This window comes from Anabas testudineus, chromosome 3, assembly GCF_900324465.2.
Source record: "Anabas testudineus chromosome 3, fAnaTes1.2, whole genome shotgun sequence".
NCBI lineage: Eukaryota > Metazoa > Chordata > Actinopteri > Anabantiformes > Anabantidae > Anabas > Anabas testudineus.
The window spans coordinates 24,455,531-24,472,842 of NC_046612.1; the positions used below are offsets into that span (position 1 = coordinate 24,455,531).

The 17,312-nt window shown below is 40.5% G+C and overlaps 1 protein-coding gene across 1 annotated transcript; it reads right to left on the minus strand.

Moving 5' to 3' along the window:
* Positions 1-571: 571 nt before the first annotated feature.
* On the minus strand, positions 572-15,570 carry znf507 (zinc finger protein 507). Its single transcript, XM_026378552.1, has 7 exons — positions 15,446-15,570; positions 11,266-13,623; positions 9,426-9,543; positions 9,190-9,298; positions 6,318-6,422; positions 5,262-5,396; positions 572-4,487 (listed from the first exon to the last, which is right to left on the minus strand). The coding sequence occupies exons 2-7, from the start codon at positions 13,618-13,620 to the stop codon at positions 4,052-4,054; spliced, it is 3,258 nt and encodes a 1,085-aa protein (XP_026234337.1). The 5' UTR covers positions 13,621-13,623; positions 15,446-15,570; the 3' UTR covers positions 572-4,051.
* Positions 15,571-17,312: the final 1,742 nt, after the last annotated feature.

Genomic DNA, 17,312 nt, shown 5'->3' on the forward strand with positions numbered 1-17,312 from the left:
TATCTTGTAGAGAGAAACACTCGAACACTGTATACTTCCATGACACAGTTTTATAGCATTTTTCTGTGTTCAGTGTGCAATGGGGGGGGGGTGTATATATATATATATATATATATATGCATGTGTTAAAAATATATCTGCTAAATTAATAAAATATACATGTTTTTCAAGTGTAGCTTCTGCAACTTTCAGACACATTTTAGACAAAAAAGCAATAAGTCCAGACCAAAGACAAAGTCGTTCAGTTCTGAGTCTTTATTACCAAAAATACCATAGTAAAGTAGTGACATAATACTGCTTATGACATTCTAAAAATAAATAAACATAAACAGAGGCTCGCATTACGGTCTGAGACAAGTACATGTTGAACCACCATTACAAAACTGAACAATGAGTCAAAATACACTCATCTGAAAGGACATGTTGTCCATCCTCCAAGTCTCCTTTGGTTTAAATGCACATAAACTCCTCTGCTGTGTTTAGCTTCAAACAGACAGGAAATAAGAACGGGACCAAAACTTTTTGAAATTTGACTGTTTAGCCTCTGTTTTTTTTTGTTTTTTATTTTTTATTTTTACAAGATCATTAAAAAATATATTTTAGCTTAAAAAAAGAGTCAGTTTTAAGGTTTTGCAGTTTTCATCTACACTATGTACACACAAATACATACAATACAGTACCAAGTGTTTGAGTTCAATACTAGGTAAAAATGTGTGAAAGGACTGTTTCACATACTTGGTTAATTGTTTCTACACCCACCCAAACTGCTTCATTCATGTGAATTTGCTTTTAAAAGCTGAACAAAACATTTTCTGCACCAACTTCAACACCAAGGGGCAAAATATGCTTCTGCTGCTCGAACATTTACTCATTTGACTGATGTTGTGGCAAAGAGAAGAGAGGTTCTGTAGTTATGGTGTGAAATGAACTGGAGGAAATGTCACAGAAATGGCTGAGAAACACACACTTGCTTTCATACTCGCCGTGTGTAGCGACTGTGACGACACACTTTTGCAATTTGTGACACCAAATGGGATATAACCTGTTAAATCACACTTGACCTAGATGCACTTACTGCCAGTGTAATGGCACGTGACATACAGTGTTTCCCAACTCACCTTTACAGTAACTCTAACACAGTTTATTTTAAGTTATGTCTGTCTTTGTTAGCAGTTAGGCTAAAATAGTAATGCAAAAAAAACATGTCTGAAATGATTTACTTTCATGTGAAATGTTGCCATGAGCTTCCTCCCACCTCGAAGACATACATGTTAATTGCTCTTAGGGGTGAATGTGACTGTGAATGTTTTTCTGTCTCTGTCTGTCTGCCCTGCAATGGACTGGAGACCTGTCCATCAGAGTGGTTAATGGATGGATGAATGTTACCATCAGCTATTCTGTAGTCTCAGAATTAACGGCCATGCTATGTGACAACTTATTTCTTCTTCCAGACATTGCAGTTCTTGGTTTGCTCTAAAAGTTTAAAGGTAGTGTTATTCTGTTCTTCCTAATTGACACATACACTGTACAGTCAACAAGCTCACAGACTTAGACTAGTTTGGGAGCTATTTTTTGTAGCTCCAGAGAACTTTTAATTTGTACATACCACCAACTATTGAAGATAAATCTAATCTAGATATAATAATTTCCTGTTTTCTACATCTCAATAAACCAATCTTACTAAAACTGCTTGGAGTTGGGACACTGCAAAATGTTTCAATTTTGAATTGCTTTACTTCCTGGCAACAGAGGTGAGGGACTAACTAGCTTTTTATCAGTGCACTGTTCTAAAGCCAGTATTCCAACAGCATGGCTCAGTAGAAAAAAAAATGTCTAGCGTTGCTAGACGCTGGCCTTGCTGCAGTCTACAGTACAGACTGAAATCCTACAAAGCCAAAGTCTGTGCTCACAACTACTGTAAATGCATTAAGTCAGCAGAACCAGGAAGCTGCGCTTGTCTAGCTACTGCTAGATGATTAGATTCAACAATCATGATCCCAAACTGTGAGGAAGCATTTTAGATTAAGCACCACAAACAGTAAAAAGGTGTTTGCTGATGGTAGTAAACCTATAACAGCCTTACAGTAACTTGAGCATACAGCGCAAGTGCGATAGTAAAGGTGTAGTCAACGCAAGAGAGGTTAGTTATAAATGATGCGTTCATCCAAATTTGTTCAAGCTTTTTATGAAATCATAGAAATAACACAACTTATTAAATTACACAACTCAGTTGTGTAAGATTAAAAGCAATGTTTAGATTTTTTGTTTGCTGGGGTGGGTGCGTGCGCTTGTGTTTAGTTCAGTCTTAAATTCAAACTGCTCATTTAAATGCATGTAGTTTTTGTAAGGCACGACACCATCTTCCTTAATTGTGCTGCACTGAATTGTGAATTAAAAGCCAGACATGATTTCAAGATGTTATGTAATCTGAACGAGGTTTAGAGGGCACGTGCAGAGGGGCATAAATTATGGGGGATTACATTTTACCTCAATTTCCTCAGCTTTTGTCTGTGTGGACGGAAGCTGCACTATGATGTGGGAGATGGGTTTAGACCTGAGAGACAGGTTTAGAAAAATAATCCTTACACTCAGTCCAAGTTAAGGATAATTTCAGATTTTTAATGTGGATCTTCATGTGTTTTGAGGAAACACTACTGCTAAACGCTTCTGTGGCCAACATGAAGCCATCTGGCATTAAATGATCTAAAGTGCAACTAATTTTTTGGTTGTTCCTCTGAGGTGACTAGTTCTCCCGTCCCGTGTGTTCATTCAGGTGGTTGTCTACATCATTTGAGATATCGGAGCTTATTTATTTTCTTCTTTTGCAAAAACAAACAAACAAACAAAAAAACGCTACTGCCTGCCATTCGCTGTATGTGTAAAATAACAGCGAGATGACCCAATAACACAAGTCACCTTCCAAACTTAATTTTTACGTCCATGTGTTCTTATTTCAGGCGTCATTTTGAGCTTGGACAGCCGAGTATGACAGTAGAAAGTTTGTATTTTAAAAGCACTGACGACAAAAACAAAAAAATAGAGTAATAGTTATAAAAGTGTCTTTATATACACAACATAAACTGCATGAGTCATAAAAAACACGCTATACTTTCCATGACAAATATTAAGGTGATCCTAGCACCATGATCACAAGTGAAACCAGGCGTGCCTGAGTTAATACAACACGTTGCTGCTTTCACATATGTAGGCACCATTCAATTAAAACAACAGCCCTACCTATGCTAACTTCCCTTTGAATCATTCCTTTTATCAACGTGCCCTGAACCAGCGCCTCTGTCGCCACGATCGTCAACCGATTTTTTTTAAGCCCCCTCCTTTGACAAATTCTTCCTCTAAAGAGTTCATAAAAACAATCCAAACACAACTGCAGTCACTCAAACAAACAAATAATAAAAGAAAAGCAAATAAACATTTACCACTTTAAACTGGCATAACGGAAACTACCATGCATACAATTAAAAACGATAAATATTAAATCATATTCAAACTGTGATACGTGCCTTTTAGGCATTGGTGAGTTTGCACGTGTACCTCCTTATCAAGGCTCGTGTCTTGACTGTGTCAGATTAAATATGTTACAGTAGCAATAAAAGAGCTGCCTTATAGTCAACGTCTGAATCTTCCATTTCTGCTGAGGGGGTTGTGTGGTTTAGTGAGGTATAAACTTGTCCCTGTATAATGAGAAAAAACTTTAAAACTTGGGTCAGAGCTCGGGTTTGTCCTTTAAAGTCACCTTTTGTGTCTCTTTAATGTCAAATTGTTTGACAATATATATATTTATTTTTTCACAAATCCTTTTAAGGATGTGCTGCTCGGAAAATTCTTTCTGTGTCTTTGTTGGGCAGTAGTTACTGCAGCCTCACACCACAACCGAGCCGAGCAGAGAACATTCAGAGAAATGACAATGGCTATGAGTGAAATGGTTATACCTTGTAAATCCACCAAAACCACCTTGAGGTAAAGAAGGAAAATGAAATAGTTGTGTGGGCAGTGGGTCGAAGAGTGCAGAGTCGGTGTTAATGTAAAGGGCTCACTCTGCTGTCTGGAGGCCTGGTTGTGCATCAGTTTGCTGCTGCTGTTGCTCCTTGTTGAGGATGATGCTGATGATGTCTCCTTCGTGCTCCTTCATGTGCTCCATGAGCCTCTCTTTGCTGGTGGACTCAAAGCCACAGATGCAGCAGCAGAACAAGAGCACACAGTACTCCATGCTGGGACCTGGGACCGGGGCCTGGCTTGGGTGTGGCTGGCCGAGGGACTGAGAAGGGAGCTGTGCATGGTCCTTCCCCTGAGGGCTCGGGGATCCACTGGGCCACTGAGAAGGGTCTGTGGGTGTGGGGAGACCTGCTGAGCTGTCAACAGGCAGGTCAGCAGCTGCTGCTGTGATCAGTGGTTCTGCAGGGCCTTTTACTTTATCCTTTGGCCGCTCTGAAACCGCCTCCAGCACTGCAGACAACTTGTGAGGAGCTCTGAGGCAAACAAGGATGGAATTATTAAGAAACCCACAACAGGGTAAAGCAAGATGACAGGACTGAGTTATGAATCTTGTTCTTTCTGTTGGCCCTCTGTGGAAAATTTCCAGTTGCTGAATAATACTTCTACCTTTTTGTCATGTGTTTGATTATACATTTAAATACTCTTGCTGCCCATAATCCATTAACCTTTTCATGCAACATGGGTATATGCGATCAAACTCATACACATGACAATAAGGTAAGTCTTTCGTCGCATTAAAATATACGGCCATGCTAAAATAAAAAAACTTTTTGACACATTTTTTTGCACAGCCTGGCCATCTTGGTGCAGTTAAAACTTTATATGCTGAATTCGAACCGTAATAACTGGTTGAATTCAGATTAACGTCAGGGACTTCACATAAACCAGAATAAACTTCTTACAACATATCGTAGCATGAGCACCAAATTAGCAGAGCAACAGAAGCAGCTACTGTACTGCTTTTGATGTTAAATTATACTTAAACTTAAGAGAATATACTTCTCTCTCCAGGTGTAAGAAACTCGTGGAGACTTATACAATAAGATGTTGAGCTGTAACAGCTGCCAAAATAACTTTTATTAAATTTAAAGTTTTGGTTTTGTCATTGTGGTTTACTATGTGTAGACTATTGGGAAAAATATCTAATTAAATCAACAACAGTGAAAAAAGTGAGGTGGTGCAAATTTATGAAACCTGAAAAGAAACTCTGAGTGCTGAGACCACTGTACATGATTTTTTGTGTTTACCGGCTGCTCTGGGAGATGGCCTCGTTAATGGCTTTGTTAACTTGCTCATAGTTGTAGTTCTGGTCTCCGGCGTGCTTCCACATGTGGGATTTGAGTGATGGAGGATGACTGCACACATAGCCACACAGAGAGCACCTGGAAGACAAGGGGGGGAAATTTCGTTGAGCTAAGAAGCGGGGCACAAGCAGCATGGTTAGAGAGCGGATCAAATCAAAGTTTATTTAATATGCATGCTAGGTTCTAATAATCCTTCTGTTACTTTCTATCAAGAGAAATCATCCTGACTCAAGACTCTGCAAGGGACACGCTGCATGAGGAACGAAGACAAATGGGATTTTACAGCACACCAAGTCATTTGTCAACAACAAAAGAATTACGGATCTTGTCCATGTCCACATGCTTACAGTAGGAAGCATTTTGCATAAGCATATTTACAGTAAAATATTTCAGAAGGCTGCTGCATGGTGCTGCACCAAAAATCTTACATTGTAAGCCAACTGCATTAAGACTAATTATAACCACTGCTGGTTTTGAACAGATATGGACAGTGAAGTAATCAGGTTGGGGTTCCTTTCAACTAATGAGCCATTAACCAATTGGAGCCACTATCACAAGGTGCGACCCAAGTGACATAATCGCTGAGGTTTGTGGGCTGCTTTCCAGTAGCATGAAGCAGACTTTATAGACAGTGTGAGTGTCTGCCATTACTATTGATCAGAAACATGGGTACTCCAGCCTTCATAGTTCTGAGTGAAGTGGAAATCAGCAATCAGTGCCCGCTCAGGGCTAAGGATATTTAATGGAGAATTCTCTCCATTTCATTTTATTCACTAACCAACCACTGACCTTGTAATCAGAAGGCCAGTACTTAAGTCTCTAGCCTGTTGCCACCATGAGGTTTCACCCCTGTGTTCACACACAGGTTCAGGACCACACAGATATAAACTCCAGCTCCTTCCATCAGCTCTTCATTCTCACCTTGAAGGTCCAGTGGTCATTCTAATCCTCTTTCCGTCTCTTTCTCTCTGTAGTGAATGTTTGTTTGTCGTTTCTCACCTGTACTGCTCCAGCAGCTGCACGGCCTGGTGCTCCTGAGGGTGTCTCCTCATGTGGCTTTTTAAACTGTTCATGTTGGTGGTGGCAAAGTCACAGCTGCAACACCTGGCAGAAGAAAGGTAAGAAAGCAAAAAGATTGAGCGGCTACTTTAACAAGCTGCCTTCTGAGGTCATCTAGTTGTTTCCCTACAATTGTAGCCTGAAGGGAGATAGAGGGATTTACAGCAAAACAGAGAGGAAATTGCTACTTTAAGGAAACGAATAAATCACAACATTTTCCACTTTGCTGCACTTTGGACGTTGCGGTTGAAAGATGAAACTGGCTTTTTAGTTGCTTAGAGATAAAACACAAGGTCTGGACACAAGAGGCCACACTCGGCTCACAGCCATTTGAACTGCATTAAAATACAGTAAACAAAACAAAGGGCTGCACTTTCTAAAAACACATATCTGACCACCCAAAGACAAAAAGTACTTCAGTGAAAAAAAAACAAAACCTTTCAGCCTTAGAGCACTATTTGTTTCAATAGAGTGCAACTATTTTGATTAATTACATTCAGGCTAAATCTACATGTTTTACCAATTTCTTTTGGTGTTTTTTGTGTTCTGAACACAGTTTAAATACAGTTGTGAAACAGACAGTGTCAAGGATTTTCTGAGGGTTTTTTTTTTTTTTCTAACAACTGGATACCAATCCAACTGCTTTGAATCGAGTGGCACTACAGGCACTGTTCTCCAAGAAGGTTTCACCATTTCTTAACTAAGAACGGTTGCCAAGCAACCAGCAGGGACTCCATGATTATCAATGTCCTCTTTAGAAATTACATATTCTATTAAAACACGATCAGAAGCTTACTAACAGCTCAGCTGGGAATCAAATGAATCACAGTTTACCAGCAGGCTAGTAAAGCCAGTGGTAAAACTTTATACTGATCTCTTAAATAGTGAGAACCCCACAGATAGCTGCTCTGAAATCCTGTTTAAAGTAAATTCCAAATCTTTGTGATGTTAAAACTAGGATGGCAACTAGCATAAAGAAAGTAAGTAAACTATTTGGCAATTACCACTACCACACTCTGAAACAAACATTTAATGTCTTGGTATCTAAAACACTGCAGCACATCTTTTGGATTTAGTACAGTCTGTAGTACTTGGACAGCTACACATTTTGTGTCATGTTGGCTCTGTACTCTGACAGAGTAGATCAGACATTAAACAGTGAATGTGAGGGTGAAGGGCTTACTTTCAGCTTTAATTTGAGGCTGTTTACATCCAGCCTGTGTGTAGAACCGTGCAGAGATGTAGCCCTGTCATTATCCTTTTGGCCTGCTCTTAAAACCCAACATCAGCACTTTAACCTTAAAGCCTTTGTTTCATTTCAAATTCAGTGCTCTGGAGTACAGAAAACATAACACCTACAAATTCCACCGTACTTCTGACTGACCTGACATTTTATTCAGGTGTAAATGTTCCCATTACCTTACTATGCTGTAAATATGTAGGTCTACATTACAGTATGTAAATGGAGTCGGCAAGCTTCAAGTGCGAAGTGGATCATCCAGTATTTCCCTAACACTTTATACCAACACTGGCTAACAGGGTGGTTGAATATTCAGGCTGAAAAGAGCAATAAAATACCAGCTGACCTTTCCCAGAGGAAAAAGAAGTCTGTGGTCCGTGTTATCTGTGGTATTTTTATATGTACATTTAAACTTAGACTACAGGCAACAGTGTACTGACACCAGTCGTGTCTCATGGCAGCTTTGAGTCTACGCAGAGGTCAAGTGCTAATACAGAGTGTAGGAGAGAGGCACAGTGAGAGTGAGAAAAGAGTGGCTACCTACACAATGAGACCACTGTGCTGTAGCTGAGCATTAGCAGGTATGTACTGCCACCTAATGGACGACTGTTTAAAGTGAACCACTGGAACTAGCACATAGCACAAAAACCTCGGCTCATTGTCTGGCAACCACAGTATTATGGTCGGTGCATCTGTCTGAAACAGGAAATAAAAACTGAAAATATAATATTCGGTGAGGGTTAGCACTACTACACAGAGCACTGAGAATGGTGCTACTCTCACAACAGATTTCAACAAGCGTCTTAAGGATTGCAAAGTAATGACATAATGTAAAACGCATTTGATGTGAAGTCTGCTAGGACAAAATAATATGCATGTTTGTAGAGTTGATATACAAATGGCAACAGAAGAAAACAAGTACATGCACAGTTCTCACCCATTTGCTTAATAATTGTATATGCACTATGTATTATGTCCATGTACTTTTTACACGGTTGCTCAGTTATTTAAACAATTCTACACTCAACCCTGTCATGTGTTACCATGAATTACTCAAATTTAGAGTTAATAGAATTAGTAAACATATATTCTTAAGTTCTGAAAATCATGTTTTTTTTTTTTTATTAATCTCCTTTTTATTCCCTAAGAACAACATACAAAACATTAAAGCCATCTGGCTTGAATGTAAATTCCAAAAAGTCCAGTGAAAAGTCATATGTATGACTACAGATATAAATGAAATACAGTTCTAAATTAAGTTTGCAGGTCCAAAAGCCCTTTCCTTTAGACATTCTCTGACATTCTGGGGCTTCCTTCAGGATCTGTGCACATAGAACAATCAGGGGTAAAACAATTCTCCAAATCCACAGTTCATCTCAGATCTCAACTTTTGAGCCGTGTCTTGAACAACATTTCATCCCCACAAGTCCCTGAACGTTAATGTCTCATTTGTGGTCATGGCCACAGCCCTAATGACACTTCATAACAACAAAAACAACTTCCAACACCTCAACAGAGTCCGACCATCTGATGTCTACAGGGAAGTGGGCAGTGAGTGGTGGCAGTACTCACCGGTAAGGCTTGTCAGAGTTGTGAATCCGCCGGTGGTTCCTCACCCCAACATATGTTGAGCTGGTGTAGTCACACACGTCACACTTGTACATCTTTTGCATACCACATTCTGTAACAAGCAGAAAAAGTTCTACAACTTTCTGAAAACTCTTAATAAAATATCTGTGGCATGTCATTTAACAACATTTCAACAATCTACCTTAACACATAATAAGTACATAAAAAACATGTCTTACCTTCATCTGTTACCTGCCCAGCTTCGTCCACTGTGGCGGAGCTTTCAGTGACAGGTGTGAGAGCCTCTGTGTCACTACTGCAGCTATGGTGCTCCCTTTCATGATTTCTCAACTGGCTCTGTGAGGAAAGCATGCTCAAAGGTTAGGATTTTTACACAAAGCAGTTGACATTCAAAACAGCTTGTCGTGATCTTTAGTGATGCACATTTAACAGGCCCTTTAACTCACTAATGGCACCCCTGTGCATATAGAGCAGTACGCCGACCTTCATCCTTCACAATTAGAAAGCCCTAAATCAGCTGAGTTATATGAAGAACTAATAATCTCTGCTGCGGGTTAGCACTGAAGCACCATTATAGCACTGGAATCCATAGTTTACTTTGTCTGGCATATTTTCACTGCAACAATGCACCAAGCTCTTTCAAATTATACTGGTTACTGACGAGGTCTATCACTCTACACAGGTAATTCATCAAGCTTAGTTGTCTGCTCAGGCCTGAACTTATCTATGTCATTTCAGCGTCATGCTGGAAGAGGTGAATGACTGTGTCAGGGAATGTATTGTTACTTGTATAAAGTATACAGGACATTCATCTTCTGCAAACTTGTTTCTGTTGTAGATTTAATTTTAAATTGATACATTCTTACCAGATACCAGTTAATTAATCTACACATAGGCAAATACTTTTGTTCATTTTTTGCAATGTATTAAAAAATAAAAATTTAAATTTAAATCCCTTGCGTGTATTCAGACCCACTGCTGTGAATCCTGAATTTGTGGTTTGCTTTAAAATTCCTGAAACCACTTGAACTCTTCATAAAGTTAGTAAGCAGGCAAGAAGAACCTTTGTCAGGGAGTGAACCAAGCACTGCACTGACATGGTTTCAGAAGGCTTCTGCAGTTTTTAGGCTTTATGGCAGAGCATTTAGACCGAGTTTAAATGACATATATACTGTGTGCCAGTGGTTCTCAAAGTCAGTCCTCGCCCCCTGCTCTGCTTGTTTTTCAATTGATACAGATTAACTGGATCAGGTGTGCTCAGTAAATCAGAAGCTAATACCAAATCTCTTTTTCTTGCCCCTTTGGCACCCTCAGCTGAGATGATGTCAGATGATATCAGAAATAGCTAGAAAACAAGCAGGACAGGCCCAAGGACAGAGTTTAGGAACCACTGGTTTATACCATCTCTATTCTGAATCCTGGAAGAAGTCTTCACAGGTTCAAAATTTCAGACTCAACCTGAAACAGACCTGTCTATCACTAATGTATTATTGATTGAAAATTGGCAAAAAAAAAGTGTGCAAAAAGTGTAGAGGTATGAACACTCACTAACAAAGTGAGGCACTGTCAGTGTTTGATTTATTTTAAATACATAAACATAGACGCTGTGCAGTCTCTGGCTGAGCATCTGACTTAGGAGTTAACCTCAGACTACAACTATGCCCATATTATTCAAAATCCACTTTTTGGCCATTTTGGTCCATTTATGTGAGTCTATGGTAGAAACACAGCAAATATGATAGCAGTGCACTCTGTCCTTTTTTTCATTTTCGGGTTTTGTAGAAACCAGTCCTTGAATGGTTAATTCAAAGTTAATACTCAAGTCTCAGTTACCCAATCCCTGCTCAGGCTCAGTGGAAACACCACTCACAACGATCAAAGAAGGTCTCTTTGAAGATGAAAAGGGGCATAATATGGACACTTTGAAGATTTTAAATATGTTTTATATATTATTATTTATATAATATATATATTCAGATACAATAATTTAATAATCTGGTAACATCTACATATAAAATAATAGGGTTAAAATGCTGTTGAATGTTGTCACCTACTCACCTTATAGTGAAAGGCAACTTGGCACTGCTTGCACTGGTACATCCTGGTCTTGCAGTGGTGGATCATATGGCTCTCCAGGTCCTTGCTGTCTGAGGCGATGTGCTCACAAATGGGACACTGATACGGCTGCCTCTGTTTATGTACCCGCAGGTGCTGTTTAATATAGCCCTTATTGCCACTGCTGTAACGACAAAGGCGGCATCTATATGGCCTTTCACTGCCAGGGATGTAGTCAATCAGGCCACCACCATCATCTGGGATGCTACACATGTAGTTCCCAGTGCCATTCCCAGTGACCACACCAGTCACAGCCCCGTTGTGGAATTGAGCGTTATCCTGAAGCTCTTTTAAGATGTCTTCATCAGAGGTATTCTGGTCTGAACGCTCTCTGAGTTTTTCAATGACAGTGAGCAGCGACAGGCTGATGCCAGCTTTAGTAGCCGGGCATTCTTCATCTCCCTCCCCCAGGCCTAAGGAACCCAAATCTTTATCTCCGCTCTCATTATGAAGCTTTAAGTCCAACACAGTTGCTGTAGTCCCCATGTCAGAAGTCTCCGCTGAAGTGACTTCTACATGTTTTTGGCCTACATTTGGGCTCTGTGTCTGGGCTGCAACGGTCTTCAGGCTTACTTTGGCATAGGGCAGTTCAGGGGTCCTCATAGGCATGGCAACCAAGGCCTCAGCAGCCAGTGAGTGCAGGCGGAGGGACTCAGAATGAGTCCTCTTGCGACCAGCTGGGGGAATGTTCTCATCTCTTAAAGCACTGCTATTTAAAGCATCATAAGATTTACCATCAGCTCCTGAAGGCTGGCCGTCAGCAGTACTACCTGCACTGCAACCATGTACCAACTCAGCCTTCACAGCTCCCACATGGTGCTGCTCTTCCTCCTCTGCATCCAGTAAGCTCTTGTTCCTGTCCATGTCTGGGCTGAGGAGAAGTGGGTTAGTTGCCATGACCGTGTCCTCTGCTGAAGGAAGGCGTTCTACAATCACATTGATATGGCCGGCACTGTTGGGACTGCTGTTGATTATTTTCTGAGCTGACGACAATAAGCTGTCCGTGACAGAGGTACTATCATGGTGGTCTATTTCAACCTCAGTTTCTGCCTCTGTCATCACCTGCACCTCCACCATGGGCTCCTCTTTGATTGGATACACACTTCCCTCCTCTTGTGTTTTCGGACTTTCGCTGAGAGTAGAAATTGGCTGCGTCGACACATCACACTTATTGTTAACAGCCAATGGCACACAGAGCTGGAGCTTGAAGGCAGAGGGGAGCTTTTGCAGGTTTTTTTCTTGAAGAACTGGGGAAAGAACAACTATTTCCTCTCTGCCGGTAACAGAATTAGCTGCAGTCTGCGTTTCTCTCCTTGCTGGAGGCTCATCTTCATCCTCAAAGATGGGGTAAGAGCAGTCCACTAGGCCAGCGTGCTTCCAGGCATGGGTCTTGAGCATTCGCTGCTGGCTGCACACGTAGCTGCAGATCAGGCAGCGGTACAATCCATACTCCTCATAGCTATACCATTTCTTCTTCTGTGGTAGCTCCGTGGAGCTGTCTGCAGAGTTTTGAATGACACTGGTTCCCACACTGCAACTGCTCCCCATCCACTCCCCATCTTTCGTATTTAAAACTTCTCCCTTCGCCTCGCTGTATGTATCAGATGGCGTGGCATTCTTCTTCAGGTTATCTCTGTTGCTGAAGTGCTGCCTGACATGTGCCTCCAGCTCTTCCTGGTCTCTGGAGGAAAAATGACATTCAGAGCACATGAGGATGAGGTCGCTGTGCTGCTCATTGTGTTGCTTCAGGTGCTCTTTCAGGAGGGGCAGCGTTTGGGAGAGATATGGGCACAGGCTGCACTGATAGCATGTCACTGTGCGCTTGTGGTCGCTGCCGTTGGCATTGCTGGCTACCTCTGTCGTCATGGAGGTGATGTTGTTGTTGTTACTGTCACCTGACACAGGTGGAGAATGATCTGATCTTACCTCCTCTATTTTCTCATGCTCCTTACAGTTCCTTTTAATTTTCTTATAAGGAGAGCCTCCTCTGCTCCCCCTTTGACCTTCTTCAGGACCTTTTTCTCTCCCTGCAGAAGAGACCTGTTGAAGTGCTCTTTTCTGACCTGCAGAGACGCAGTGGCGCTGGGGCCGCTTCTCCACAATTTTGCTGAGCTTCTCAATGACCTGGATGAGCGAATCAGGAGGAGGAGGTTTCAGTTGACGACTCTGGGAGGCGTCCTCCTCTACGACCTGCTGGCTTTGGATTTCAGAGATAGATCCCTGTGCTGACCGATGAGAGGAGGAAGAGGTGGCGGCGGAGGAGTGTGTGATGAGAACAGCTACATCACTGATCTCCATGACCTGGCAGAACAGCAGGAAATAATAATGATTAAAAATATCAGCGTGCAATCTGACATCTCTTGACACTCACACACTCAAACTAACTGAATTATTTTTTTTTGAAGGAGAGCATCTTCTTATTGCAACTAGAAGAATGTTTGCAATGAAAACCTCTGTATTCTAGCTGTGTGACTTTAATACTGACTACCTTAGCAAGCTAATAGCTAAGGCTTGCTTGCTTTGTTAGTTGACTTTTTTTTTCCTTTCACCACTACAGCAGTAACACCCTGAACTACTTCCTGCTGTGCAGTATTGTCTAAATAATGCTTCACGGGGTGTTGTCTGTTCTACTGCACCTTTATACAAAATTACTCATACTCATAATCAGCACAATTTAGTCAAATTGATTTTGTCTGGCCCATAACTAATTTTACTTTATTTACTTAATTTGACGGGGACATTACACAGTAATAAACATCAGTGTAAATTTGACAGTTATCGAAAAGGCTAATTTTCATCTGTTCCCAGATCTTACAGAGTCACACCTCCTCCTCTACAGCCTTAAAGGATAAGACTGGTGGTTTTACTAACTATAACATCTATGAATTCTGAAGCTGAGTTTAGCTTATCCATGCCACAAAGCACCACTCTTGTTCAAAAACTATTAAAGCACATCAGTAAGCCTGAAATTTCTGGGTTAGTCGATGTTTGGCATTTTTTTGATAAACTGCTTAAACAATTGTAATCATCAAACTGATTATATTTTTATATTACTGATTACATCAGCATTAAATCTTGACTATATTATAAGGTATTTAGATACATGCAAGATATGTGTTGAAAATATATGATACAATCAACGTAACATGTCAACCACCATGCAGTATGTCTATAGTAATCAGGTATTTCTGACTGGCTGAGACACTGCTAGTCAACAGACAGGCTTGTCAGAGCTTGCACCATGTGCATCTGTTTACCAACTAAGCTTGAGGGAAATGGTCACAAACCATGTGGTTGAATTCCTTTCATCTCTGCAAATTCCAGCTCTTTCCTCTTTCTCACTTTCTGACCACAATTCTCCTTCCTCTTTTTCCTACTTCTGCTTCTGTAAGATTATATCAAACAGCAGGACACATGTTTAGGGACACTACTATGCAAAAGTGATGGGCCAGTGTTCAAATGAAATCGGAATTCCTACGTGGAAGCTGACTTAGTGACCGCTATATAGGAAGAATAACTCAACAATAATGGACTTTTTCCTGTTTCTCCGAAATGTCTAGCATAAACAATGTAGCTCTGCATAAAACGTACGGTCAATTAACGTTGAGCTGATCTCTTGAAAAATACACAAGCTAGGCCGGTGGTTATATTTTCATTTTTTTCAGGTTGACTATGACTATGGTCACTACAGCCTCTCTGTACACACTATCATGTGCTTTAACCACTCTCAGACGAGCACCTGTTGTGTCAGGAGCTAAAAATATTCAACCCATTTTCATTCCTCTGTAGAATGAAGTTGAGCATAGCCCCCAGAAAACAACAGACACATCGAATAGAAACTTTGTCAAGCGTACTAGCTAATATTAGCCGACATGCTGGAGCTGATACAACACTGAGGGATGATTTCATGTTTAGAAAAAATGCGAAACTGGAGAAGACGGCAGGACGCACACTGTTAGCTTCACAGCTTGTTGCCTCCTCTTCAAACACACAGAGACACACGAGTCTCACACCGTGATAGCACTCACTCACTCACAAGAATGTGCAAGGGCATGTTAATTATGTATTCGGTTAATGAGTGACGGAGATGCCCGTGGCTGTATTTTGGCGAAAATATACTCACTGACACCCAAAGGCTCGACGCACTTTGTCCTCAACACATAAAACTATACAGTTTCATTCGTTAGCCATAAAAAAGTGGCCCATGTCTGTCTCCCACATTGCAAAATGGCGAGGATGGAAAACGAGTCACGTGACTTGGAGTTCTAGTCAGGTGACCAACACGGCTGGCATCCTGCCTCATGCTGCATTCAGGTGCTGCTCGTAAAACATCACGCTGCGTTTCCGAAACACTTATCGATGCATTCTATGATCTGAGTAATGTTTTACAAGGGTGGTAACTCAACTACTACATACAATACTTACGTACCGTTTAAATACAATTTCAGGTACTTATACTCAAAGTATTTATTTTAGAAAATACTGAAATATTGTAAAGCAGAAAACGTTAGGAATTGGGCTTTATGGCAGGATAACATGAGCTAAGTTAGAAGAAAAAACTGTTTCTATTAATCTAACATTATATTTACTGTAAACTACGACACATATGGAAATTAACTTGTAACATACTATATATATATATATATATATTGGAATACTTCCAAGAATATACAGAGCATCTTAACCTTTGTATAAGCTTCCTTTCTTTAATTACAACATCTTTCTCTAATTACAACATCTAGCTTTTCAGTTTTGTTATCCAGTCAGGACTTATCAATGTTGATGCCTTGTAGCGCAGCTTTTTGAGTTCTCATAGTGAGGAAGAGCAGCTTTGATGTAGTGATTCTTTCCAAGTGAAAGGATGCTCGCCAGAACTGTTTTCACAGATTGCCACAAAAAGCTATACCGCTTTTGTTGAAATGGAAGGTGCTCTTTGTTTCTGTGTTTTCATTGATTTATTTCTTTGCCACATATTGCTTGATTGATTATGTTGTGTGTGTGTCATAGACACAAGGAAGCGGCACATGTGGAGACTCCCCGTGGACAGCAGCAAGGAAGAGGGTTTTACAAATTGGATGAGGAGGGGATGGAGGCCGCTGTTTGTCTCCATGGATTCCTCCTGAAAGCCTTTAATATGTACAGAGGGGAGATATTTGCCTATCCTATGTACAGTGGCAACAAGTATGCGAACCTTTTGGAATGTCATGGTTTTCTGCATTCATTTGTCATAAAATGTGTTCTGATCCTCAACTAAGCCAAGAGTATTAACAAATATAATCTACCTAAAAATCATAACATAAAAAAACTGATCTTGTATGTGAACCCTTAGAATGGTAACTGGTTGATGAGTTTCAGCTGACAGACAGAATTCTTTGATACTTTTGATTGGATCAGGGTGGTCAGGTCCTGATGCAGCAAAGCAGGTCCAAATCATGTTTCCTCCATATTTTACAGTTGGGATGATGTTTTCCTGTATGTATTCCTTTAAAAATGACTGTTGTCAAAAATGAATGTCACTTCCAATATGCCCTGTATTTCTGATTAATTATGTTATAATTACTTTACTTAAGTTAATTTCTATATGTGTCGTAGTTTACAGTAAACATAATGTTAGATTAATACAAACCGTTTTTTTCACCTTATCCTGCCATAAAGCCAATTTTCTAAAGTTTTCTGCAAATGATGATGGCTCTAAATTATTGCTTTATCGAGTAAACCATGCAAGTAATGCAAAATAAATAAATGCAAAATCCATTTCTTAAAAAGAAAACGTGTTTTTAAGCTAACTATGTAGCAGACTGCTATTAGCCACCCAACTTACCTGGACAGAAGTTTTGCCGCGAATAAGTCACAGTTGCTAGGCGGATGTGTTTCCGGCGTTGGCTGACGTCGTCTCCGTGGCAACAAGAGACAAACCTCATGGGAAGTGTAGTTTATGAACTGTTAGCTTTGACACATCAAACTCACGGGAAAGCGACATTTGGAGAATA

Bases quoted from the DNA above. Each gene is read 5' to 3' on its own strand.
- znf507 (XM_026378552.1), bottom strand. From the start codon at position 13,620: ATGGAGATCAGTGATGTAGCTGTTCTCATCACACACTCCTCCGCCGCC. The intron at 9,544-11,265 runs GTGAGTAGGTGA...CTTTCCTCACAG, and splicing joins AAGTTGCCTTTCACTATAAG to AGCCAGTTGAGAAATCATGA. The intron at 4,488-5,261 runs GTAAACACAAAA...TGTTTGCCTCAG, and splicing joins GCCATCTCCCAGAGCAGCCG to AGCTCCTCACAAGTTGTCTG.